At 40.6% G+C, this 24,177-nt stretch overlaps 1 protein-coding gene across 4 annotated transcripts in view; it reads right to left on the reverse strand.

Annotated features, from left to right (window-relative positions):
* Positions 1-3,436: 3,436 nt before the first annotated feature.
* The window catches only part of PARP15 (poly(ADP-ribose) polymerase family member 15), a 31,230-nt gene continuing 10,489 nt past the window's right edge, over positions 3,437-24,177 (reverse strand). For 2 of the 4 annotated variants that reach the window (XM_037051479.1, XM_037051476.1), the window contains exons 5-13: positions 22,828-22,906; positions 21,454-21,603; positions 18,385-18,447; positions 16,886-17,053; positions 13,718-13,924; positions 13,486-13,632; positions 8,292-8,428; positions 5,150-5,324; positions 3,437-4,843 (exon numbers count right to left, since the gene is read on the reverse strand). In XM_037051479.1, coding sequence (XP_036907374.1) covers positions 4,554-4,843; positions 5,150-5,324; positions 8,292-8,428; positions 13,486-13,632; positions 13,718-13,924; positions 16,886-17,053; positions 18,385-18,447; positions 21,454-21,603; positions 22,828-22,906 — 1,416 coding nt within the window. In that variant the 3' untranslated portion in view covers positions 3,437-4,553. The remainder of the gene's footprint in view (positions 4,844-5,149; positions 5,325-8,291; positions 8,429-13,485; positions 13,633-13,717; positions 13,925-16,885; positions 17,054-18,384; positions 18,448-21,453; positions 21,604-22,827; positions 22,907-24,177) is intronic. The other 2 variants (XM_037051477.1, XM_037051478.1) reach the window with 2 other exon arrangements.

Consider the following 24,177-nt stretch of genomic DNA (forward strand, 5'->3'; position numbering starts at 1 on the left):
ACAAGAGAATTCTCCAGAAAAAGAACAAAATGAAATGCAAGCAGGTAATTTATCAGATATAGAGTTTAGAGTACTGATTATAAGGATACTCAACAGCATGAAAAAATACATAAAAACCAGAAGAAAGAACCAGTCATAAATAAAGAATGCAATATCTGAAATAAACACTACACTGTAAGGAATAAACAGTAGGTTAGATGAATCAGAGGATCGAATCAGTGATTTGGAGGACAAGATAGAAAAAAACACCAAAGAAGCAAAAAGAAAAAATATTTTTTTAAATGAGGAGAGCTTAAGAAACCTTTGGGACAACATGAAGTGTAACAACATCCACATTATGGGAATACCAGAATAAGAAGAGAGTGTGCGAGGCAATCGAGATCTATTTGAAGAAATAATGACCTCATACTTCCATAATTTGATGAAAGAAAAAAAACACAAAAGTCCAGGAGTTCACAGAGTCCTAAACAATATGGAACCAAAGAGGCTTGCACAAAGACATCTTATAATTAAAATAGCAAAATGAGCCCTGGCTGGTGTGACTCATTGGAATGAGTGCCAGACTGTAAATCAAAGAGTCACCAGTTCAATTCCCAGTCTAGAGCACATGTTTGGGTTGTAGGCCAGGTCCTCAGTAGAGGAGACTTGAGAGGCAACCACACATTGATGTTTCTCTCCCTCTCTTTCTCCTTCCCTGTCCCTCTCTAAAAATAAATAAATAAATAAAAATCTTTAAAATAAATAAATAAAATAGCAAAATTAAAGACAAGGAGAGAATCTTAAAAGCTGCAAGACAAAAGCAGGTAGTTACCTACAAGAGAGCTCCAGACTGTCATCTGATTTCCCAACAGAAACACTTCAGGCCAGAAGGGACTGGCATGAAATATTCAAGGTGATGAAAAGCAAGGACCTATAATCGAGGCTACTTACCCAGCAAAATTATCATTTAAAATTGAAAGAGAAATAAAGAGCTTCCCAGAAGAGGAAAAGCTAAGGCAGTTGGTTAATACAAAACTAACACTGCAACAAATGTTAAAGGGCTTTCTTTAAGAACAAGAAAGAGAAAAACAGAGGACATGGGCAACAGTGTGATGGTTGGGGGGGGCATATAAGGGGAATAAATGGTAATGGAAAAATAGAATAATAAAAACAAAGCCTTTTCTTCCATGATTAGCAAAGCTGGAGGAAGACTTCTCTTGTAGTTAACTTGAAAGTGGGCTCTCCAGAGAAAAGTGGAGCCCATTCTAGTCATATGGATAGAGAATGCCAAGCCAGCTGGGAAAGAGATTAACTTAACAGACCAAAGGACATGCTTTTGCTTCAGACTGATGGAAAGTAGAATTTATATATAATTATATATAACTGTGTAATGATCAATTGGTTTGTATTTTGTTTCTTAAGAAACCATTACAACTTAATAACATGGGTGTTTTACACTCAAGGCTCTGTGTCTTCCTGCTGAAGTAGGAGCAGAGTGAAATAAACTGGGGAGTCACTGAGTAGCAGCACCAGATGAGACAGAAGACAGGAGTTTACATTGTAAGAAAGAGTCTGACTTACCAACGGAAAAGTTGTTCCATGCTCCATCCTGGCTCTTTAGAATTCTACACTGGGATTGGGAGCCAAAGCCCAGGCAGTTAACAGGGCATTATTTAACCTGTTTTTGTGCTCTGTGTTGTATGAAGGGAGAGAAGGCTAACATGGTTTTTGTGCTCTAGGACTATATTTCCCTCATGAAATTCAGGAAGTGGTGTCTTGTTGAAGGTAAATTATGGTCTTTGCATCTCATATTCCAATCATATGTTTATCAAGAAATTTAAGCACCCTATTTTGACATGACATATATGTAAAAACATACATGCAAACAATTATAATTATGTATAAGATATTTAATGACATGGGGAAAATGATACAGATATATTGCAAAAGAAAAACTGAATTATTAAACTCTAAGTAAATATGATGACAAAACTTTATCTATACACAAAAAGGAAAATACATAGCAAATAACTCAATCATTAAGAATGTTTAAAGAAAAAAGTAATAACATGAGACAAATACTTGTAATGTTAAATGGGAAAATAGAGGTACAGTATCATACAATTAGTAATTGAATAAAGTGTGATCATTTTACTTTCCTGAAGGTGGATAAAGAAACTAGAAGGGAGCACAAACATAAGAACACGGGCAGTGGTCTCCCTGGAGTGTTGCAATTATGGGTGACGGAGTTTGGGGAGACTTTTTTTATTGTTTATTGTATTATGGTCACCCCAATCTTCCCCCTTTGCTCCCCTCCATTCTGCCTGACCCCTACACCCACAGTCAACACCACACCATTTTCTATGCCCAGGGGTCATTCACATGCGTTCTTTGAGTAGCATCTGCACATTGTTTTAATCAGCCCCCACCCCTGCCCTCTCCTCTCACAGCTGTCAGTCTGTTCCATGTTTCCATGGCTCTGGTTCTATTTTGCTCACTAGTTGATTTTTCATTAGATTCCTGTTATAAGTGAGATCATATGCTATTTTTCTTTCACTGATTGGCTTATTTCACTTAGCATAATAGTCTCCAGTTCCACCCATTCTGTGGAAAAAGATAAGAATTCCTTCTTTCTTTCTGCTGTGTAATATTCCATTGTGTAAATATACCACCGCTTTTTAATCCATTCATCTACTGATGGACACGTAGGATGTTTCCAACACTTGGCTGTTGTAAACAGAGCTACTATGAACATTAAGATGCATAGGTTCTTTTGAATTGATGTTTCAGGATTCTTAGGGTATATTCCCAGTAGTGGAATCACTGGGTCATAAGGCAATTCCCTTTTTAATTTTTTGAGGAAATTCCACACTGTTTTCCACAGTGGCTGCACCATCTGTATTCCCATGCACTAGGGTTCCCTTTTCTCCACATCCTCACCAGCACTTGTTTATTGGTGAGAGTTTTAAAAATACATTTTTGTACTCTTTAAATTGTGCATGTGCTTTACTTAATTGTGCATGATAATATAAGCACTTCTTACATGTTTGCAACTTGTTTATTGGTGAGAGTTTTAAAAATACATTTTTGTACTCTTTAAATTGTGCATGTGCTTTACTTAATTGTGCATGATAATGTAAGCACTTCTTACATGTTTGCAACTCTTGAAAAGTAGTGTTGCAGGATAAATAAGCTGCTAAACATTTTTTAGAATTTAACTAACATTAGTATAAGGGCTAAATCTGAAGGGCCATCATCTCTAAAATAAATGAGATGTTTTCTGGGTCAGTGTAGGTAGGACAGTGATCAGCAGGTAATAGACATAGAAGGATAGATTTCAACTCAGTGTGAGCAAGTTTTCCAATAATATGAGCTGTCCCAGAATAGAATGGGTCCTCTCAAGACCATAAGTTCTGGACATAGTCGGGCAGAGGCTAGAAGGCTTTTTGCCCTAGGAGTGAGAGATAGTGAAGGAAGAAAGGTGAGGGGACAGTGGGACTAGATGATGCAGTGTCTTTTTTATTGCTAACATGTTATCAATTTATCATTCATTCATGTATTTATATGGCTTCCAAGATGGTCCCCAATGATCCTTGCCTACTGGTGTCCATGCCTTGTTTAATTCCCTCTCAAACTGAATGAGCTGATTCATTTAACCAATAGGATATTGTGGAAAAAATGGAGTATGACTTCAGAAGGTAAGCCATAAAAGAGATCGTGGCTTCTGCCTTCTCTTTCCTAAATTTCTCATTGTAGAGTAAGCTAACTGCCATGTCATGAGGACACTAACGCAACTCTGCGGAGAGCTCCAAGTGGACAGACAAGAACTGAGGGCTCCTGCCAATGACTAACGAAACCTTGCCAGCTATCTGAGTCATTCACCTTGGAGGCAGATCCTCCAGCCCCAATGAGGCCAGCAGATAACTGCATCCCTGGCCGACATCTGTACTGCAACTTCATGGTAAACCTTAAGTCGGAATGACTCAGCTAAGCCAAGCCCGAATTCCTTTCCCACAAAGCCACTAAGTTTGGTGGTAACTTGCAATGTAGCATTAGATATCAATACAACACATTTTTTTGCCTGATTTCTTCCACAATAGAGTCAATGCAATATTCTTTGATTCAGTCATTCTATTGCTAATAAGTGTTTCTGAGAGAGACAAAATCCCCAGCTGTTACAGATGCATAATAGCGGCCCCTTCATTTAATAGTATGCTTTAGCTCAACAGTCTGATGTCTTAACATAGTCCAATAAGAACGGTGACAACCTCTCTTTATAGTGATTCATCTTATTTCTTTTCTAATAGAAAAGGAGAAAGGTGCTCTCTGTTCTTACATGGATTTGGTGTCTATAGTTGTAGCTCTAACTGTGTCATTTACATTTCTCAGCTTCTAATACCCATCAATATATTCAGAAAACAGGTATGATACAAATTGTAATAAAGCACTTTAAAAGCCTTTTTTCACCATTATAGCACCTAACATGGAGATTTTAAAATCTATGTAAATAAGCCAAAGGCAAAGACAAAAACTCTATAAATTGTTCTTATAAATAGATGACTAAATCCTATGTTTTAACATCTGAAAGTTATGAGATATTCTGGATAAGCCTGATAATCAAAGAATACCACGAATATCTTTGGATGTTGTATATCATCTGTGACAGAGTCAAACAGATCTGTGGAATTAAAAGCATTCTTTGATGGTGGGCTAATTAATTCCTCATGTCCAAGTGTATAGGCTCCTGTGAGGACTCGTGCAACATACACATGCTTCCTCCCATTGCCATCTGGTCTGGAGTAGTTATCATTAGCAGAATAACTGGCATCAACAGCAAAATAGGTTCCTTTTCCGTAGGATATAGCTATAAAGAGAAAGACAAAAACTTTCCTAAGAACATAAAATTATCCCAGTATGTAGAACCATGCCCAAACCTGCCAAATAAAATTTTAATACAGTTCTTGATCCCCAAAGCCACTTCATCATTTCTAAAATTCACTCCATCTGTCCTCAGGAGGTTGCCGGTCTCCTTTTGGGTGAGACAGAATAAGCTGTATCCTCCCAATGACAACACGGCTGCCATCTACAGCTACGCTGCTTGGGTGTGAATAGTCCACCTGAGAACTTCCATTCACCTCATTCCGATCAGCCAGATTACTCCCTTCCTTACCATTCTTCCCAGCATAACTGCGATTAAAGCCATGCTGATTGATGTGCGGCACTGAGTCTGCATCTGTCCCATGGAAGAGGATTCTCTCATTATCCATATGGCCATTCTTCATGTCCATGTGCTTTTTCTTTATCTGGTAGCTCTGCCAGAGAAATGCATTCTGTATCCTCTCAATCTGTAAATGGCAAAGAGCAAAACATTTTGGAAATTACCTTAGAGCTCAGTATAGTGTTTATTGTGGCAATAAACACAATAAGCAATATAGAGGAGGAGAAGAACATGCAACTAGCAATATAGAGTAGGTGATGACAAAAGAAAACTTCTGAGATGTTCTAAATTGAATTACAGTGGGCTAGAGAGTGAGAGAAAGACAATAGCTAGCAAGATTGCTCACATTCCTGAATGTATGGTGGAACTGTTAATTAACTGCCAGGTGGTTATTTCTGAGATTATCTGAAAGAGAGAGTATCCAGGCATCATCAGACCCCAGGAGACTCCGTTTCTTGTTTACACATGAACTTTCCAGACTGTTGACCACCTCAATTTGAAGAAGCAAATGCTGCTTCCTTGCGGACTCTGCACCTACCCCAGAACTAGCCCTGCTTCACCTTCTTTCTCTACAGCCAATGTAAACTCTTTCAAAGCACATCTTCCTCCCCCTACCTGATGTGCAAAAACGCTGGCCAACTCCAGGACAGTGGACATTTTGCCTTTTCCACCTGGCCCTGCTGCTGGAGGTTTAGACTTCATGCCCCAGGTCCTAGTCTTTTTATTTTGCTAGCAATGGCCCAATAAATCCTTCCTTTAAAGAAAATTTCAGCTGTGGAAGTTAAAAATTTTGTTTAATGATAACTCTCTGCCTTCAGGAAAAGGATAAGCTATCTGCATATTGTGTTTATTATTATCTATTTTTCATAGAGGAGTTTATAATTTATATAAAAATGTTTACCTATATATATTCCCTGGAATTCTTGGAAATTTATTGACATTCAAATTCCTACTAAAAAATTATAATAATTTAATAATTATTTCCTTAACTCCTCCTGGTCTCCCAATCATAGTTCTTTCTGCATTTCTCCACTTATGGTCACAAATCACCTCATAACTGCCTAATTTAATGACTGATCCTTTCCAGAAACCTCAATAGCAAGCACTTCAAAACATAAATCATCCCCTCCTTGAAACTTTATCTTTCTTTAGCTTTTTTCGGAAAATCATTCTTTAGAAAATAAACTTAACATACATTCACTAATCATCTATTAAAAGCCTAGTATGAATCAAGCACTGTGTTGGGTCTCTTCCCTCAAGACACTTTCATCTTAGTGGGGGAGAAAGACAAGAAAACAAATCACTACCCCTCATAATGGTAAGCGATGGGTTAGGAGGACATACAGGGAGTAGGAAAGCATCAGAAAGAAATCCAGATAATCTGTCTAGGTATAGAGTTGATCTGAGGAAATAATGTTCTAGAAAAAAGGCAGAAGAGAGGGTGAAGAAGAAAGAAGTGGATAGTTGTAGAGGGTAGTGAGGAGAAGTCAAGGGATAGAAGCAGAAGGGCAAGTTGTTTTGCTGGGAGTGATGGAGACCTCAAGGAGAGTGGTGAAGGCCTGGAGTAGGGAATGCATGAAGAAGGTGACTGGAGGAAGCCAGGAAGGATTCCAGCTACCTGGAGGGTCCAGCTGAAGTTGGAGACCATGAATTAGTAGTGATTTTATCTAGCCGCCATAGGAAAGAAGGTAGGTTATAGACTTAATCCAAAGTTGGGGTTTTTCTAAATGGGTATGATAGGACAAGAGCCAAGAATATTGCAGATATCCGGTAAACACAATTGAAGCGAGGTTCCAGGACTCGCAAAGCTTTAAACATAATGATGCAACTCCTCCTTTAAATCCTATGCTTTCCATGGAGTCTCTTTTCTGATTCTCCTTTCTCAGCGATTTTTATTCCATCCTTCAGTAGGTATTGTGTCCTACAACATACTAAGTTCTGGGAACGTAGAGATGAGTAGGAGGTGATTCCTACTTTACGAAGTTCACTGCCACCCTGGCCAGTGTGGCTCAGTTGGAGCATTGGCTCATAGACCAAAAGGCTGTGGGTTCAATTCCTGGTCAGGAATTGAGAAGGCAACTAATCGAGTTTCTTTCTCACAGTGATCTCTCTCTCTCTCTTTTACTATCTCTGTCTCTCTCTCTTCCTCTCTATCTAAAAGCAATTTTAAAGTGTCTTCTGGTGAGAATAAAAAAAAGAAGTCCACTGTCAAATGGGGAAGTCGGGTATGTGAAAGGTTAACCAAAGCATGATTTCAAAAATGCTCTAATACAGTTAAGTACACAGATTTAAGGAAGCATTGGCTAGATTTTAAATTACTAGAATGCCACACCCTGCTCTGATCTCTATGGTATGATAAGGACTTTCTCACAAACTGCTATACTTTACTGGCTGATATTTGTATGCAGTATAGTGCATGGACAGTGTGAAACCTCCAACCATGCATTCCATTTTATCCAAATTGTGGAGCAACTTCTGGTTTGGGTGGAGTTGGCTGTCCTTATGGTTCTAGAATGGAGCCCAACTGGGGTAAACAAATTGTATGGTGGGAGCCAATAGCCCAGGTCCACGCCAATCAGCATATGGCACTCCCCCGATACAGACTGGTTGGAGTGGTCCACTCAACACAAAGCCTGGGGCTCTTATCTATTAATTCTGCAGAATGTGGAGAGGGGAGGCTGAGATTCTCTGATTGCCACAGGCAGCCATCCTATAATCACAAGACAGTCCTGCCTTCAAATGAAGCTGAGACTGTGAACAGCAAATCCAGAGAATCTGGATCTATGGCATCGTCAAGCCGCTGGATTGAACTGCTCCAAACACCATCCTACTCCTGACCTTTCCATTAAGTTTCAATACATTTCTTCTTTTTCATCAGTTTCAGTGGGTATATGATTGTACATGTGACTGTGGGGAGTCTCCTTCATTATTACAAATGGATAAATCATGAGATTTGAAGTCTATGGAACTTGAGTTAGTCTAATTATAATAAATACAGTAAGATATAAAAGAAGAAAGAGTGTTGTATAAAAAGAGAGCTTTCATGTTAGTTTTTCAATATTTAAAAGAAGTAGTTTTTAAAATGCAATGTTACCTTCTCTATTGTGTAGGAACGACAAGTCCGAGAGAACCTCTCCTTCACAGTGTCATATTCTGACTGTCCGGGCTGGAGCTGGATCACACAAAACGGCTGCTGATTCGTGTCAGTCCAGGGCTCAGGAATACTATCATCTGGGAAGTTAGCATTTAGTGAACACATGACATCCATTACCAGCAACCTCTGAAAATCAAGGCTTTGTTTTTGCTCTTTTTCTCATTCATCTAATCCTGGTCTTAGGGGGTAGGGAAGGAGCTTCCTTAAATCTGTGTACTTAAGTAAGGATTTTACTATCCTGAACTTGAAACACAGATGAACTGAACAGTTCCAACACTAATACGACATAGGTTAATTAATGGTTTAGCTAAAATATTTAGATAAACTTAGATTTACTGTAGCTTGAAAGTATAATGTTCCCAGAAAGTTCTATGGCATTAATTCCACAAGAAATTGATATTCAAACATGAAAGCTAATTTATTGATGTTTTCACTTTTATTAGTTTTATTTAGTGTGGTTCTTCATTATTTTTCTTTTACAACATGATTACCCCGCTAAAGATATTTAAAGCACCTTGTTCTGTCTCCTATCTTCCATGCTAAACAAACACTACATAAAGAAAATAATGGAAAAAAAGAGAAAATAATGGAAGTGCTAAGCCAATGTTTTCATATAAAGTGGTGATGCTCAAAGTTTTTTTCTTTCCCATGCCTTCCAGAAAATTCAAACACACATCAGCTTCCTGAGATGGCATTACTAGTAGAAATATGGACAGATTGTATTAGAGAAGAAAATGCCATGATATCACAGATAAAAAAAAACAAAAGATTTCTCCTTATAAACAAGCCACAGTTTGCCCATTTTGTGAAGGATACTCTGGACCTGGGAGAGGGGTCCAGGGCACTCCCTTCCTGTTTAGCAAGTCCACTCGGGGAATGAAACTCTAGTGACAAAGGGAAGCACCTAGCCCTAATTTGGAAGGTCTTTTCAAATTCCATTTTCAAAGCATTTTTCTGGAGAATTTCCCATGGTGGGGTGTTTAGTTTCTGCAAATTAAGTTATTTTCTTTTCCCCACTGTCCACTGATTTCCGATCTTTTGGCTTAATCATTTCTAGTCCTAGGTGTTCAAGTCCTCTTGGACTTGCTTTTCTTTTTCTGAATGCAGCAGGCAAGACTGGAAAGTAAGTGAAAGTAAGTGCTTGTTTCTTTGGGCCCCTCTTCCTTTCATGACAAAAGGTTGCAGAGCAGAAAACTACCAGCACTTGGAGTCAGAGACCTGATGAGCCTCAACCTGTGACAGCCATATGAGTCTTTCTCATCTGTAAACTGGAAATGATAAGACCTGCTCTCTTCACCACTTCATGGGATTGTTACAAGTTTAAAATATAATAAGAGGCATTAAAGCACTTTAAGGAATGCCAAGTCCTTTATGAACATATTAATATTATTCTTAAAAAATGATTAGGCTTGACCTTTTCTACATCCCAGAGGTACATGTACTTAAAAGGAGAGTGAAGGGTAAAGCCAAGGGTACTTTCTTAACAGAAGCAACTTTCAAATTACACCCTTAAGCCCTATCAAACTCTACCTGTGGACAAATGGTGTCTCTGGCTAAACAATTTAAGGATAATAAAGTTGTGTCCCAGGAAAGCGAAATGAATACTTGAGCATTTAATACTACCTGGGAGGCCACCATCAAAATAAGGAAGAGAATTGTGTTCTGTTGTTGTGCAGCCCAGTGTTTCACAAAAAATAACATATTAGCTGCTTTTCTTTAAAAGTTTAGTTGGGCTGGCTAAGATGGAGGTGTAGGTGGAAACACTGCGCCCCCTCCCACAACTAAATTTAAAGGCAGCAAAGTTTTAGAAACAAAAATGCAGCCAAAACAGTGAACATTGAACTGTACAGGAGTCGACAACAATGAACCACTCAGCCAGACCTGTAAGAGAGGTGGAGGCAGCAGCGGAGCGGGGTCTCGCAGGAAAGATCATTTGGTCAGACTGACCCAGGAGCAAAGGCAGAGGTGGTTGGTGGATCCTAAGCCTGGGGTGGCGACGGGTGGACCCAGTGAGGGCGCAGGGTGGCTGGCTGACTGCGGCCACACATTCGTGCGTAGATAAACCAAGTGAAGGAATGAACAGTGAGACAGACCCTGCAGGCTAGGGCCCTAGCGCCGGGAATGAGCCTGAAAGCACCAACTGGAAAGACTTTCTCGGGGTTGAGGGGCCGGGAGAGGCTCCCAGGCTCACAGAGAGTTCGTTGGAGAGACCCACAGGGTCCTGGAGAGTACATGAGCCCACACACCCAGGAACCAGCACCAGAGGGGCCCAATTTGCTTGTGGGAAGAAGCAGAGGGGACAGAAATCTGAGAGAGAGCAGAGGGAAGCAAAGCGCCACTTTTTTCCCTCTCTGACCCTGCCCCCACATACAGTGTCACAACCCAGCAACTCGGTCACCCCGCCCTGGGGAACACCTAAGGCTCCACCCCTCATACATAACAGATGCAAACAGACCAAACATTATGACTCAAGAACAGCTCAAAGCCCCAGAGCCTATAATTCTAAGTGACCNAAAGAACGTGGACCCAAGGAGGAACACACCAAGGCACATCATAATTATATTACCCAAGATTAAAATGAAGGAGAGAATCCTAGAAGCAGCAAGAGATAAGGGGACAGTCACATACAAAGTAGTTCCCATCAGACTGTCAGCTGATTTCTCAAAAGAGACCTTACAGGGAAGAAGGGGCTGGAAAGAAGTATTCCAAGTCATGAAATCCAAAGACCTACATCCAAGATTGCTCTATCCAGCAAAGCTTTCATTTACAATGGAAGGGCAGATAAAGTGCTACTCAGATAAGGTCAAATTCAAGGAGTTCATCATGACCAAGCCCTTATTATATGAAATGTTAAGGGGACTTATCTAAGAAAAAGAAGATAAAAAAGATGAACAGTGAAAGGACAGCAAACTCACAGTTATTAACAACCACACCTAAAACAAAAGCAAACTAAGAGGACAGCTAGATCAGGAGCAAAACCATAGAAATGGAGATCACATGGAGGGTTAGCAAAAGGGGAGTGGGAGGAGGAGAGAGGGAGAGAAGGTACAGAGAATAAGTAGCATAGACGGTAGGTAGAAAATAGACAGGGGGAGGGCAGGAATACTATGGGAAAAATAGAATCTAAAGAACTTGTGACACATGGACATGAACAAAAGGGGGGAATGGTGGGGGAGGGATGTGCAGGGTGGAGGGGAGTGAAGGGGGGGAATAGTACAACTGTAATGGCATAATCAATAAAATATATTTTAAAAATAAATAAATAAAAGTTTAGTTGGCACTTTCTTGAGCCCTTTTCCTATAAATATTTTTTAAAAGACAAATGTGTTGAAGATAAAGTCCCTCCTACACCTCTCCTTGCGTGCTCTGCCTCAGCTCCTCTCCACTTTGTACAGGTGGGATTAGACACCAGGAGTCCTGGCTCTGCCTTTAGTCTTCTCTCTCTTCACCCTTCATACTCTCCACGGATAATCCAATCCACACTCAACTGCCCCCTTCTTACCCGACTCCCAAATATATATCTCTAGTGTCTGATATCCAGTGGGTGCTCAGTAAGTGCCCTCTGGACCAATAAATAGCTTTAACATACATTGGAAAAGTAGTTGTGTATCATCTGTTCAAATGAAACCCAAAGCTATCCTCTTTCAGTTTTCTTTCAAAGAAGTCCATATGATAAATTCGCACTAAAACTTAAGTTCATCTTCGCCAAGAGTTCCTTTTTACCTGGCATTTTATCTGTATTACCCCTGTCAGCTAACAAAGATTATATAAGGCAGTTTTGTTATTGTTTGTTTTTGCCTCAAGTACCATATGGTCACTTGCCTGCTTATTTTAGTCAGTTTTTCTTTCCTTCTCCAAAGTTTCTGTTTTATTACATAAATTTCATACATCAACTTAAATTCTGGGTGAACAGGCTTAACTTTATTTTTTACTTTACTAACAATGACTTACTGCTCTTAATATTTAAATAAAAAATTTCCTCTACAAAGGCCAAGGTAAAAAAATGTTCATTTATATATCCCTAGATACTATAGTAGACATGTGTTATTTTTAACTGGCATCCTTTTTCCTTTTCTCTGGTAAAGGCATCCTGAATTTCCTTTGGAGGACAACCCCTTGCTTCAGTAGTGCTCCTCTCCAGTTTAAGTGTAGAGCATGGGACTCCAGCTTGGCCAAATAACATAATTCTGCACAGATGACCTGAGCTGGTCCAATCAGAAGAAAGCTCGGGCCTTATACTGGTGCCTCCCAGGCATCACGCTCCTGATAGGTTATATGGCTCCTGGGTACTCTGTCCTGTTGGAACGGAGCATACAAGGATGTGGAGCTGAACCTGCAAGCAGCCATCCCTCACTGGGTGAAGCTTTATCATAAAGACAGCACAGTTGAGAAGAGAAGGGAGATGAAGAAAGCCAGAGTCCAGATGACATCATCTGAGCCCCTGGATCAAAATGGACATGAAGCTAAGTATGTCTGAACTTTATAGACATATAAGTGAATGAGGGTTTTTTTTTTTTTTTTTTTTGCTTATGGTAGTTTAAATTGGATTTTCTATTACTTGCTACTGGAAAAGCCTTAACAGATCCAACTATTATTTTTATGTATTGTGCATGTGTCCACAGAGCTCTTACGTGTACTGGGTGTTGCAGCACGTGGAGAACAGTTGTCAGGAAATAAGTGTAAGGAGAAATGAAGTTCCTGCTGGCAGACAATTTTCAGTTTAGGAAGGCAGCTTGAGATGCGTAGGTCTCATTACCAGTAAAACCCACAGTACTTTCCAATAAGTGCTCAAATTGGGTAAAAATAGTGCAAGACGAAGAAGTCACAAAAATAGTGCATAAGTCACAACATGAGAGAAAGCTAGATGAGAGGAGCAGGTCAGTGCAGACACTTTCACACCAGGAACCTGTCTGCCCACGATGTGACACAACCAGATGACCTTGGCCACTCTTTTCCTGCATCTGTCACTGTTCTCAGACTAACCTGTCTAGAGACGGAGGATCAATAAACTGGCATTAACCACTTAGTTCATAGCTGTAAGGGGCACCAAGTGTCAATACCCATCAGTGAAGGGGAAAAAATGGATCATTGGTTTGGATTTTCAAACTCTATTCCCCTCTTTCTGCTTTCTCACCATCGCTTTCCTCTTCCTGTTCATTTGTTATTCCTGCTTCCCAGGCACAATTTTGTCCCTCAGAAGAACAATCGGTTGACAGATTTTGCTCCACAGTTCTTGCACTTTTCCCGTGTACTATAAGATGCTGTCTGTGAAGTCCTGAAACTAATAGAAACAGTGAGCATTCACATCTAAACATTTTCTAAGTAATATCAGAGGTAACCACATGATTTTTAAAAGAATATCTTACATGAAGCCTCGTGGAATATGGACTGAAAGGTGGGTGATGTGGTTATTTCTCTTTTCTTCATGCTGCCATAGAATACATTTAGCAGCTCAGTTAGAAAAACAACAACTTTAACTTTTTTTAATGATGGGATAGAATGTTTCCGTGTGAAGTCTACAACAGCATCGATCATGTCATCGGCAACCCTGGTTGGGTTTTTCCCAGCATTTCCTGAAAAACAATTTTTTTAGTGGCAAAAAAAGTTTCAGCTGGTGTTGGTCGTGTGACCTGACTTGGTGAATGCGGTTCTTGGTGCTGAGAGGAAAGCAGCACCTGAAAGCCAGGAACTGCCCTGGCACTCACAGCTGGATCTTGGAATTTTCCAGCTGAATACAAACAAAATAGTGCAAGAGGTTTCACAGAAACCTCTTTCACAGAACGTCATCAAATGTAACTACTCTGAAGCTGTGATGAATTAAGCCAAAACTAGACCACTGCATAATCATGTCTGACCACAGACAAAAATATGAACACTACCCATACCACATCATGGCTAATGTGATGCAAGGTGGCTAAGCATCCCCCACCTTGACTAATGTGAGCAATCGTTGCTTCATTACCAATCACTGCTTTAGTTACAGTCTTCTCTTCTTCTAGGTAAGATACCCAATCATAGAATGACATCTGCTTCCTGAAAGTATCCAGAGCTAAGCCCAACTTATTTGTGACTACCATGAAATCACCTAACACAAGTGCAAATCTCCTTATAAGTCCTCTCTAACAACCTTTTTGCTAAGATGCTGCAGAGTCCCCGAAGTGTGTGTTCCTACTGGTCTTCAGCTGAAGGGCATTGCAAGTTCAAGAAAAGAACATGTGATCTGGATGCAAATCTGCGTCTTCGTCCTGGCTCTCCACTGATTAACTGCGTAATCTTTTTTTTAAGAGTTTATTTATTTACCATTAGAGGGGAAGGGAAGGAGAGAAATATCAATGTATGGTTGCCTCTCTTGAGTCCCCTACCGGGGACTGGCCTGCAACCCAGGCACGTGCCCTGACTGGGAATCGAACCGCGACGTGTGGTTCGCAGGCCCGCGCTCAATCCACTGAGCTACACCAGCCAGGGTATAGCTGCGTGATCTTAGATAAGTCCTTTGATCTCTCTTGTATTAGTTGGCTAGGTCTGCCAGAACAAAGGGCCATGGACTGGTGGCTTAAGCCACAGAAATTCACTTTCTTAAAATTTTAGAGGCTAAAAGTCTGAGAGCAAAGCGTTGGAAAGATTAGTTTCTTTGGGGGGCCTCTCTTCTAGTAGGTGGCCGACTTCTCTCCGTGTGTCTTCACCGCTCTTCCCCCTACATCCGTCAGTGTCCTCATCTCCTCTCCTGCAAAGCACCAGTTATGTTGGAATAGGGACGACTCTGATAACCTCATTTTAACTAATTTGCTTCTTCAAAGGCTGTATCTCCAAATATAAACACATTCTGAAGTTCAAGAGTTAACACTTCAATATATGAATTTGGGGGTCACAGCTCAGCTCACAACACCTCTAAATTTCACGTTACTCAGCTACAAAATTGGGGTGATTATAGAAAGTAATGGATAATAGAGATAAGAATAGAGTAGCTACGAATATAATAACTAAGAGCACAGTGGTAAAAATAAAACACACAGTGTAAAAAAAAAAAGTAATAGTTGGAATGTAGAGGCCTGGCTGCCTGGGTTTAAACCTCGTTATGCTGCTTACTAGCTGTTTGGCCCTGTGCTTTAATGCCTTAAGTTCTTATCTACAAACTGGGGAAAGAAACAGTCAAGGCTGGGGCCAGATTTTTGTAGGGTTTGAAATTTACACATCTCAGAAAAAGATTATAAAAATACAAATATAGCCCTGGCTGGCGTAGCTCAGTGGATTGAGCCCGGGCCTGTGAACCACACGATCGTGGTTCGATTCCCAGTCAGGGCACATGCCTGGGTTGCAGGCCAGTTCCCAGCAGGGGACACATGAGAGGCAACGATACATTGGTATTTCTCTCCCTCTCTCCTTCCCTTCCCCTCTAAAGATAAATAAATAAAATCTTTTTAAAAATACAAATATAAAATTATGGTAAAAGTGAACATTTAGAATCAAAAAGAGAACTCATAGCAGTATAACTTTTTTAATGCTGAAAAGCATATTCCCAAGTCAACTTGTTTTGGCTGTATTCCAAAGGTGCTTTCGGCCATTCCAACACCCAGGGCCAGGGAACTAAGAAGTCAAAGTAGGAAGTAACAATGATTTAACCCACAGTGGTTAAACCATGTCACTTTCGAAGTTTTACTCAATCACATAACTATGTAAAGGCATTACTAAGGCCCTTCTATGGGCTTTTTAAAAAGTCTGTGCAATTTGGTGTGAATGAATCAGGAAATAGGTTATTAACATCAGTGAATGATTGTATGATATGATGGAGATGAGGAGGAAAGTGTTCCTAGAAAACTGTGAGCAGAATGAACCTGAGCTTGTTGGCTAATGAGAGCGACTGCATCTTACACATGATTTTACCCCAGTGTCTTGCACAGGGCTGGGTTACCACCTTTCAATCTAATGAATGCACGAATGAGGAGCCAGCTGGGAGACACTGCTATAAACCAGATGGGAGAGGTACTAAGGGTTTGGAAACTAAAAGGGAGGCTGAAACGGAACGCCTCCCTGGAAGAAGGTTTAATAGGACCTGCTGACTCTGGGGGTATGGGACACAAAGAAGCAAGGAGGGCAGGACAGCTGAGAGCATTGGGGCACCACTGCAGGAGGAAACGAAAACCAAGGCAACTCAAGGGATAATGATGAGCTTGGATTGTGATATAATTAGGTTTCTGGTAACAGAGAAATCTCACAGAGGAGATCCTGGAAAAGGTTAGAAATGCTGAGTTGGGTGTCAGTGCAGAAACGGTAACTGATATAATGAGAACAAAAGAATCCCCCAAAGGGGGAAAAAGGAACAGTCAGAAAAGCATGAAGTTAAGGGCCAAACATGGAAAGATACTTAGGAACCTAAAATAAAGAAAAAGATGGATGAAAGAGGCACTAGAAACTTTGCCCACTCCCTGATTTACCTCACTCCCGCTTTCTGGACTCAGCACCGAGTTCACTAAAAGTGAGATTGTCTAAATGAGTTTGGATTATTTCAAATCTGTAAGGGACAAGGGGCTGCAAACCTGTTCCGATGGCAGGAAGGGAAACAGACTTGTATTTCCTCTGTTCACACTCTTCTAGAACACTGGAAACCGTTTTCCTGACATCATTTTCCCCAAGAACATGAATTATTCTCTTGCACATTAAGTATCCACCTTGTGTAACTATAAAATCTCTGTGAGACTGTGTTGCTGGAAGAAAAAAAGGAAGAAGACACACCCAGCACATTATTTCTGGGGAGCAACACTGATGACTGAGAAACGAAAATAGCTGACATCAGAAAAAACTGTGAAGATTCCTGACCAAGGCCAGCCTCCCTCAATCTGGCTGGTTTCACTCATTGTGGCAGGCTCATTTTCTTCATACTCCAGATTCTACATTGTTGAATATTTTGGTAGCTCTTCCAAAGGCAGGGTATCCAGTTAGCTACTCCCTAAATACCAAGCCAACTCTGGGCTGTATACTTATTTCCTTGTTCCTTGATCTTTCTATCTAAGGTCAGATATGCAACTGCAACCAATCACACACTGTTTTCACGGTTACAGTTCTAACTCTCCATAAAACTCACTCTTGCACATAATCCCTCAGAAACACTGCTTGCTCCACTGTTTGTGAGGCACTGTACTAGCCTATCCATGGCTTGTTTTCCCTTAAATAAAGGACTACAAACCTGTTACTAAATTGCTTTAGTTTTTTCATTGGACACACTTTTTTATTTGGCTGTCCCTGAGTTGTATCCTGTATAACGCACAGGTAAATGTAAGAAAAGTGTTTTCGCTGAGTTCTGTGAGTTGTTCTAGTGAATAGTTGAACCTGAGTAGGGGTTATTGGGAACCTCTAAATTTACAGCCAGCCAGTCAGAAGTACAGGTGGCCCCTGGGGCTGAAAACTAGCCTTGAAGCCAGGCCAGTCTTGTAGCACTAAGACCTTTAACTTGTGGGATCTGGCACTAACTCCCGGTAGATAGCGTCAGAATTGGAGAACTGGTTGGTGTCAGAAAACATCTCAGACCCACACTGACTCCTGTATCACTCATAAAGAGAAGTCAGCTACATGGTGTGCTATACGAAGCAGAACAAGATTGAGGAAAGTAAAAGGTGATTCGTACAGCACTTCACAGCTTATAAAACTCATTTTCATATTCATCGTTCCTTCTCATCCTCATAACCACAGGTGGGGAGCCATTACCATGCTCCTCAACAGCAGAACCGTCTTACGGGTGAGAGAAGCAGAGTCCTCAGAGGTTGGATCATGTGCCCAAGATCCCTCCGTACGTGGGGGAGCCTGGATTATTAGGATCCAGGCACGGGTTCTTTTTAACTTTCAGGAAGAAAAGGTGGGATGGTGGGATACAGGACCTCTCCCCCACGGCCACCGTGACATATACCACCTGTGTCTGCTCTCCCAGTGGACTGACCTTCTTTCAAAGCACTCACCACTTACTTCCCCGTGGACCCTCTCATAGTATTCTCAGCCCTCTAACTTTCAACAGGTTGTAGGCAAAAGCAATATGTGACCATACCGAGTACAGCACATTCATCTTCCACAGCTGGGCCAGCACCTTCTAAAATTGCTTTTGACACCCCTACAGAAGACATTAATGATATAAAGCATTCATTAAAATTCAATAAGTGGTTATAGCTTTTGTACATTAGACTTTTGTTCAGCTCACCCTTTGCATAATCCAATGATGCCATCTCCCTCAAACCCACCTTCTCTATAGCAACCTTCATTTAATGGTGAATGAATAAACAATCTGACCCAAAGTGTGATGGCACAGCTCAATAGCCAAAAGTCTCCAGTGTCTGCAGCTATATCATCTCTATGTGTACTGGGATATTTTTGCAGTTAAGTGTTTTTCATTCTATGCTTATTATTTTACACAATTGAACAAGCAATGCAAAAATAAAATTTCTGATACAAATGAGAAGCATGGATCTCAAAACTATAATAAAACTGAGCATTTTACTTAAGTTCTTTGATTTTGTTATTTAATTGTTTGGTTTGGTTTTTCACAATTAGATAGTTGGCTGGCTTCGGTCCAGTGAATGTTCCCCTCAGGACTGCGGCTTCACCACTCTGGACATGTCTAGTGACAGCTGGGCTGAGTGGCTGAAAAACCATTTTGGACTTTGCATTTTGGACTTTGGATGGATTTTGCATTTTGATACACTGGGTCCGAGTTGACTCCACCACTTACTAGCCAATATGTGACTAGTCAGTTCCTCCTCCGTTACACAAAGGCTGTCATAGTACTTTTCTTACAGAGTTGTTTGAACGTTAAAAGGATAAAAATGCTTAGTACAGAATCTAGCATCAAGAATTGAATAAATGTTAGTTATTTTATCACCATGAACAGCGACTGATCTATCTAATCTAAATATCATCTACCTATTACCTACCTATCTACCTATTTCTCCTTGATTATGCATGTGTTAAGAACTGTCAATTTTTTTGAAAAAAAAAGAAACTCCTTCTTTTTTCAGTTTGTTTTGGTCACTGACTTTGCAACGGTAAAAGTTTTCCTCAAACTGTCGGTCCATTCATATGTCAGAGTGAGTTCGGAAGCTCCATGTACAGGAGGCTTGCTGACAGACAGGCGTCAGGAAAGGTGAGCAGGCAGTAAGTACTGGACTTCAGGGCTATCAGGTTCTTCCCAGAAGGATCCTCCTGTTTCTTGTCTAAAGGGCATAACTCCATCTGCTGTTCAGGGAGCCACGTAGGGAAAGGGGCTGTGCACTCACTGTTCAGTATAGAGACTTTGCTGAAACCCCGTTTTCAGTCCAGTTCCCCACCCTCTCATCTCGCCTGTTCCTAGTATGTTAAGTCCAAGAATCTCTCTGGTTCAGCTTCTCTACAGAATACACTTCCCATCTCTGGCCAGGGAAGAGCAAGGGAAGTTACTGGTGCACAGGATGGGGGACAGCATCAAGAGGTCTGTGTGCTACTTGTTGGGTGGGGACTGCTCTGTGTGGTTTCGAAGATGGTAGCCCCATGAGAACAAGCCCTGAAAGGGGCTGGTAAGTCTCCCTGGAAAACCAGGTAAAAACACAGATGGCAGACATGACCCAACTCTAACACCAAGGGTTCCCATGGGAATCAAGTCTGAAATGTACATTTTATCCTTTGAAGCTTGCTCTGCCCAGCATAGCCCTGTTGATATAAACTGGATGTTTAAGTTCAAGGCATAAGGAGTAAACTCCTTATCTCATGAAACACGTCTTAAAGACCCTCTGGCATGAGCCTGACTAACAAACCCTGACCAGTGACAAGTCCCTGTGTTCCTTCAATTGTAATCTATAGATAATACCTGTTTTGTATGACTAGAGCCTTTTGACATTGATCGATGAGCTATGCATGTAAGCTGTACACATACTATTCCAATAAAAGCCATGTGGGAGAAGGGCTCCGGGCAGTCCCCACTAAAGAGAATCACCATCCCATTTCCCACCGGAACAAGAAGATTGTGTCCGGGATGACTTATTTTTCATCCGTGGTGGCCGGGAGGAGCTCTGCTGGATGGAGTTCCTCCCACAGTTACTGATAAAGAACTTCGTCCAATTCCACACTCATCTCTTCACTTGTCCCCTTTCCTGCTGCTTCCAGTTCCTGCACTTCTAGGGGTGCTGTCCTCTCCTGCAGGTACAAAGTTTTTTCCACTGACTAGCTGCATCCCTTCTTCTGAAAATATGTTGCTGTCTCTGTTCACTGTTGGTTTTCCTCCACCTCTTTTTTTTATACCCCTTTAATTCCTTTGTTGTTGCTTTAACGAAGTTGCAAGAGGGGGGAAAAGATAAACACATGTGTTTAATTTATTATATTTTAAATATTTGAATGTTCTTTATATTTTTTACATTGAATTGATATTCTACAGATTCCCTTCTGCATAATAAGTTCCAACATATTTTGCAATTTAGGAAATATTGAAATTTCTACTTCTATTTATGTTTTATCTTGCCCTTTTCATTTCAAAGTTAATGTTTTATAATATATAAAAGATAACAGCATATGAGTATATGTATACAAGTTATAGATAAACAGACATAAGTGAGGAGGGCATGCTCAGAAGTGTTATATCAATGCGGGTGGTCAAATATTTTAGGGAAAATCAAGGAAAAGAGGTTGGATTTCACTTTGGGTCAGTAAAAAGTACAGAGAAGAGTTACAGAATGTGAGAAGTAAATACCAACTGAATTACATTAAAAAGGAAATAAGAATAGAAGAACTTAAAGCTAACTAAATTATAAGTGTGGAATTTTGATAGTTCAGAGCTAACAAGGGGATGAGAGCTGACACTGACTAAGTACAATGCATTAATTACACCCCAACTTTACACCACTTATACCCCATCTAATGCTTCTTTGGGCAATGGGCATTTGACAGGCAGAGAGACTCAGGCTCAGAGGGGTTAAGTGATTTGTCCAAGGCCACAAAATGGGAAGTGGCATAGCTGGGATTCAAACCCAGTCCTTTCTGATTCCAGGCCGTAAATATTTACTACACACCTCTCTGTCTATTCAGAGCAACAGTAGCCACAATTGCCCTTCCAGAAGTTAGTCATACAATCAAGTACATTGCTTAAATGAAGTACCTGACTTCAGATTAAACATCCTTGTTGTTGAGTTTACAATAACATCTGTGCTTTCTTTTGCGATATCTCCAACAGCAACCTGGAAAGTAATCATACCAATTTTCATTTCATATCCGGTGGACTTGGGGTTAGTAACCATCCCAAAGATACCTGCAAAAGGAGAAGATGGATAAAGAATAGCTGGCTCCTGCAGGAGGAACAAACACGATGGGGCCCCGTTCTCTTCACAGTCCTGCGCTTCCTTTCCCCTCAACACGAATCCAAACATTGCCACGTCTCCTAGCCTGCTAACTTGCTGGGTGTTCTTTTTTAGGGAAATTAGAAAGCAATGCTTTGTGGCAGTTGAAGTACCAACATTTTCTCAGTTAGAGAGGATGAAGCAGACACATCTGATTGGGCCGTCTTTGTTTGCACAAGTTGCTGTGGTGTCAGGAGTGAGAAGGAAGGGGGGTGCAAAGTACATTCTCATTTCCTGCTGACATTTCTGGGAGATTCTTTTTTTCAGCTTCATTGATGTATGATTGACAAATAAGACTACATATATATTTAAGGAGGACATTATACATATATTTAAGGTGTACATTGTCAAATGATTGCATTGAGTTAATACACTCATCATCTCACATAGTGTGTGTGTGTGTGTGTGTGTGTGTGTGGTGAGAACCCTTGAGACCCACTCTCTTAGGAAATTTCAAGTATATAATACATTATTATTAACTACAGTCCCCATACTATACACTAGGTCTCCAGAGTTTGTTCGTCTTATAACTGAAAGTTTGTACTTCTGGGAGATCCTTTTATTATCATTTTACAAGAAGGGAAATGGTCTTAGAGTGGCTGAGTCATCTGTCCGATGTTGAACAACAGCTCGCGAACCAAACACGAGCTCTTCCTGCCCTTTTACATCCCACGGGAATGGCGCCATCAAGGCCGCTCTGAGAAAACTCCCTCTAACACGCTGGCATATCACTGTCCACTCTACACGCAAGCTGGACAACTTAAACGCGTCATTTCTATGCATCCTGTAAACTCTAGATCTCCCTTTCCACATTTATACAGTGGCAACAGAACCAACCACCTGCCCATGGGGCCATGGTATAGCTTTAAATAATATAATAGGCACGAAAGCAAGTGTGCCGTGTACACTTTAGTCACCTTTTATTGTCATATCTTAGAAATTCTGACCTCATTACCACTGATTAGGTTCACAGCAATAGGATTTACTCTTTGGGCGCCCAGACATTGGGATGCTCTAACATCTTTTCCATTACTGGTTTGTTCTCCATGGGAATTTGTCTCCTGTTGAACTTAACTAACACTGAACAGTCACTAGGCAAAGGGAGATAGTTCCTCAGCAGGACAACTTCACCAGACCTTGGGTATCTCCAGTCACGCGAATCCTGTCCATGTTGGGGTTTCCACTCAACAATCTAGCGAGTTCCTTTAAAAATGCCAGATAGAAGGAAACACAGTTACTGACCACAACAATGTTCTGTAGGAGTATTAATCCAATTCTCTAGAACACTAAGCCTCAGACATCAAATAGGAACAATAGTTTGTAATAGATTTTCTCCTTATCTTACAGACTTTTTAATTAATGTGTTGTGATTCAACCTAGGAATGTTCTCAATAAATATCAGTGTGGAAGACCGCACTTCTATCTTAAATTCTTGAGAATACCTAAGAACTCAGAAAACAAAATTATAGCCCTGGCTGGTGTAGCTCAGTGGATTGAGCGTGGGCCTGCGAACCACACGATCGTGGTTCGATTCCCAGTCAGGGCACATGCCTGGGTTGCAGGCCAGTTCCCAGTTCCCAGCAGGGGATGAGTGAGAGGCAACCATACATTGATATTTCTCTCTCTCTCTCTCTCTCTCCTTCCCTTCCCCTCTAAGACAAATAAATAAAATCTTTGAAAAAAATTATATTTGATACCTTTTTAAGTGCTAATATTAGAAAGTTATACCAATTGCCCTCACGGTGAGGCGATAATAACTACTTCTACAACCAGTTTTGAGGCTTGTTTTGTGCTAGAAACTTCAAATAAATCCTCCCCGAATCCTCACAACTCTGAGAGGTATTATTGTCACGTCCTTTACACATAACAAAACCAAGATTCAAAGAGGTGGCTTCACTCAACCTTTAAATAGCAAAGCCAAGATTCAAACTTAACTAACCTTTCTTTTTTTTGTATTCTTATCTATTGTTTGTTATGAGTACGCATAATTCATATAAAATCAATAGGACTTTTTCAAGGGCGAAGAATAGATTTTGGCCAGCCAGCTAAGGAGCACTTCTTAAGGAACTGCACTTTACAAAGGCAGTGCCAGTGGTAAGTACTTGGTAAGTGTGCCTTCACTGCTTGTTACTCCACTGCTAAATACGGTATAATATTTCTAGGTTTACACCCTTATAGACTGGTATATACTGGCTATAGTCTATCCAAATAAGTAAATTCTTGAGGTCTCTTGCATTTGCCTTCTTCTCAGTAGATAAGTCATGACTTAGCTTTCATTTAGTCGTTGTTAAAATGTCTGGCCTACTTTTATGCCAATCACGTTTTACTTCTTTCTAAGAATATATTTATCATAAATTATCTTGCCTTTTGACAAACTGTCGAGGACTGTATGTGTTATCAGTATTACCTCATAGTTAAGCCACGTGACAACCCCCATCAGCAACCAACACTTATGGGCAAAGAAATAGAAAATGCTGTTACTTATA

This window comes from Sturnira hondurensis, unplaced genomic scaffold (assembly GCF_014824575.4).
Source record: "Sturnira hondurensis isolate 20B ecotype Veracruz unplaced genomic scaffold, ASM1482457v3 Scaffold0007222, whole genome shotgun sequence".
Lineage (NCBI taxonomy): Eukaryota > Metazoa > Chordata > Mammalia > Chiroptera > Phyllostomidae > Sturnira > Sturnira hondurensis.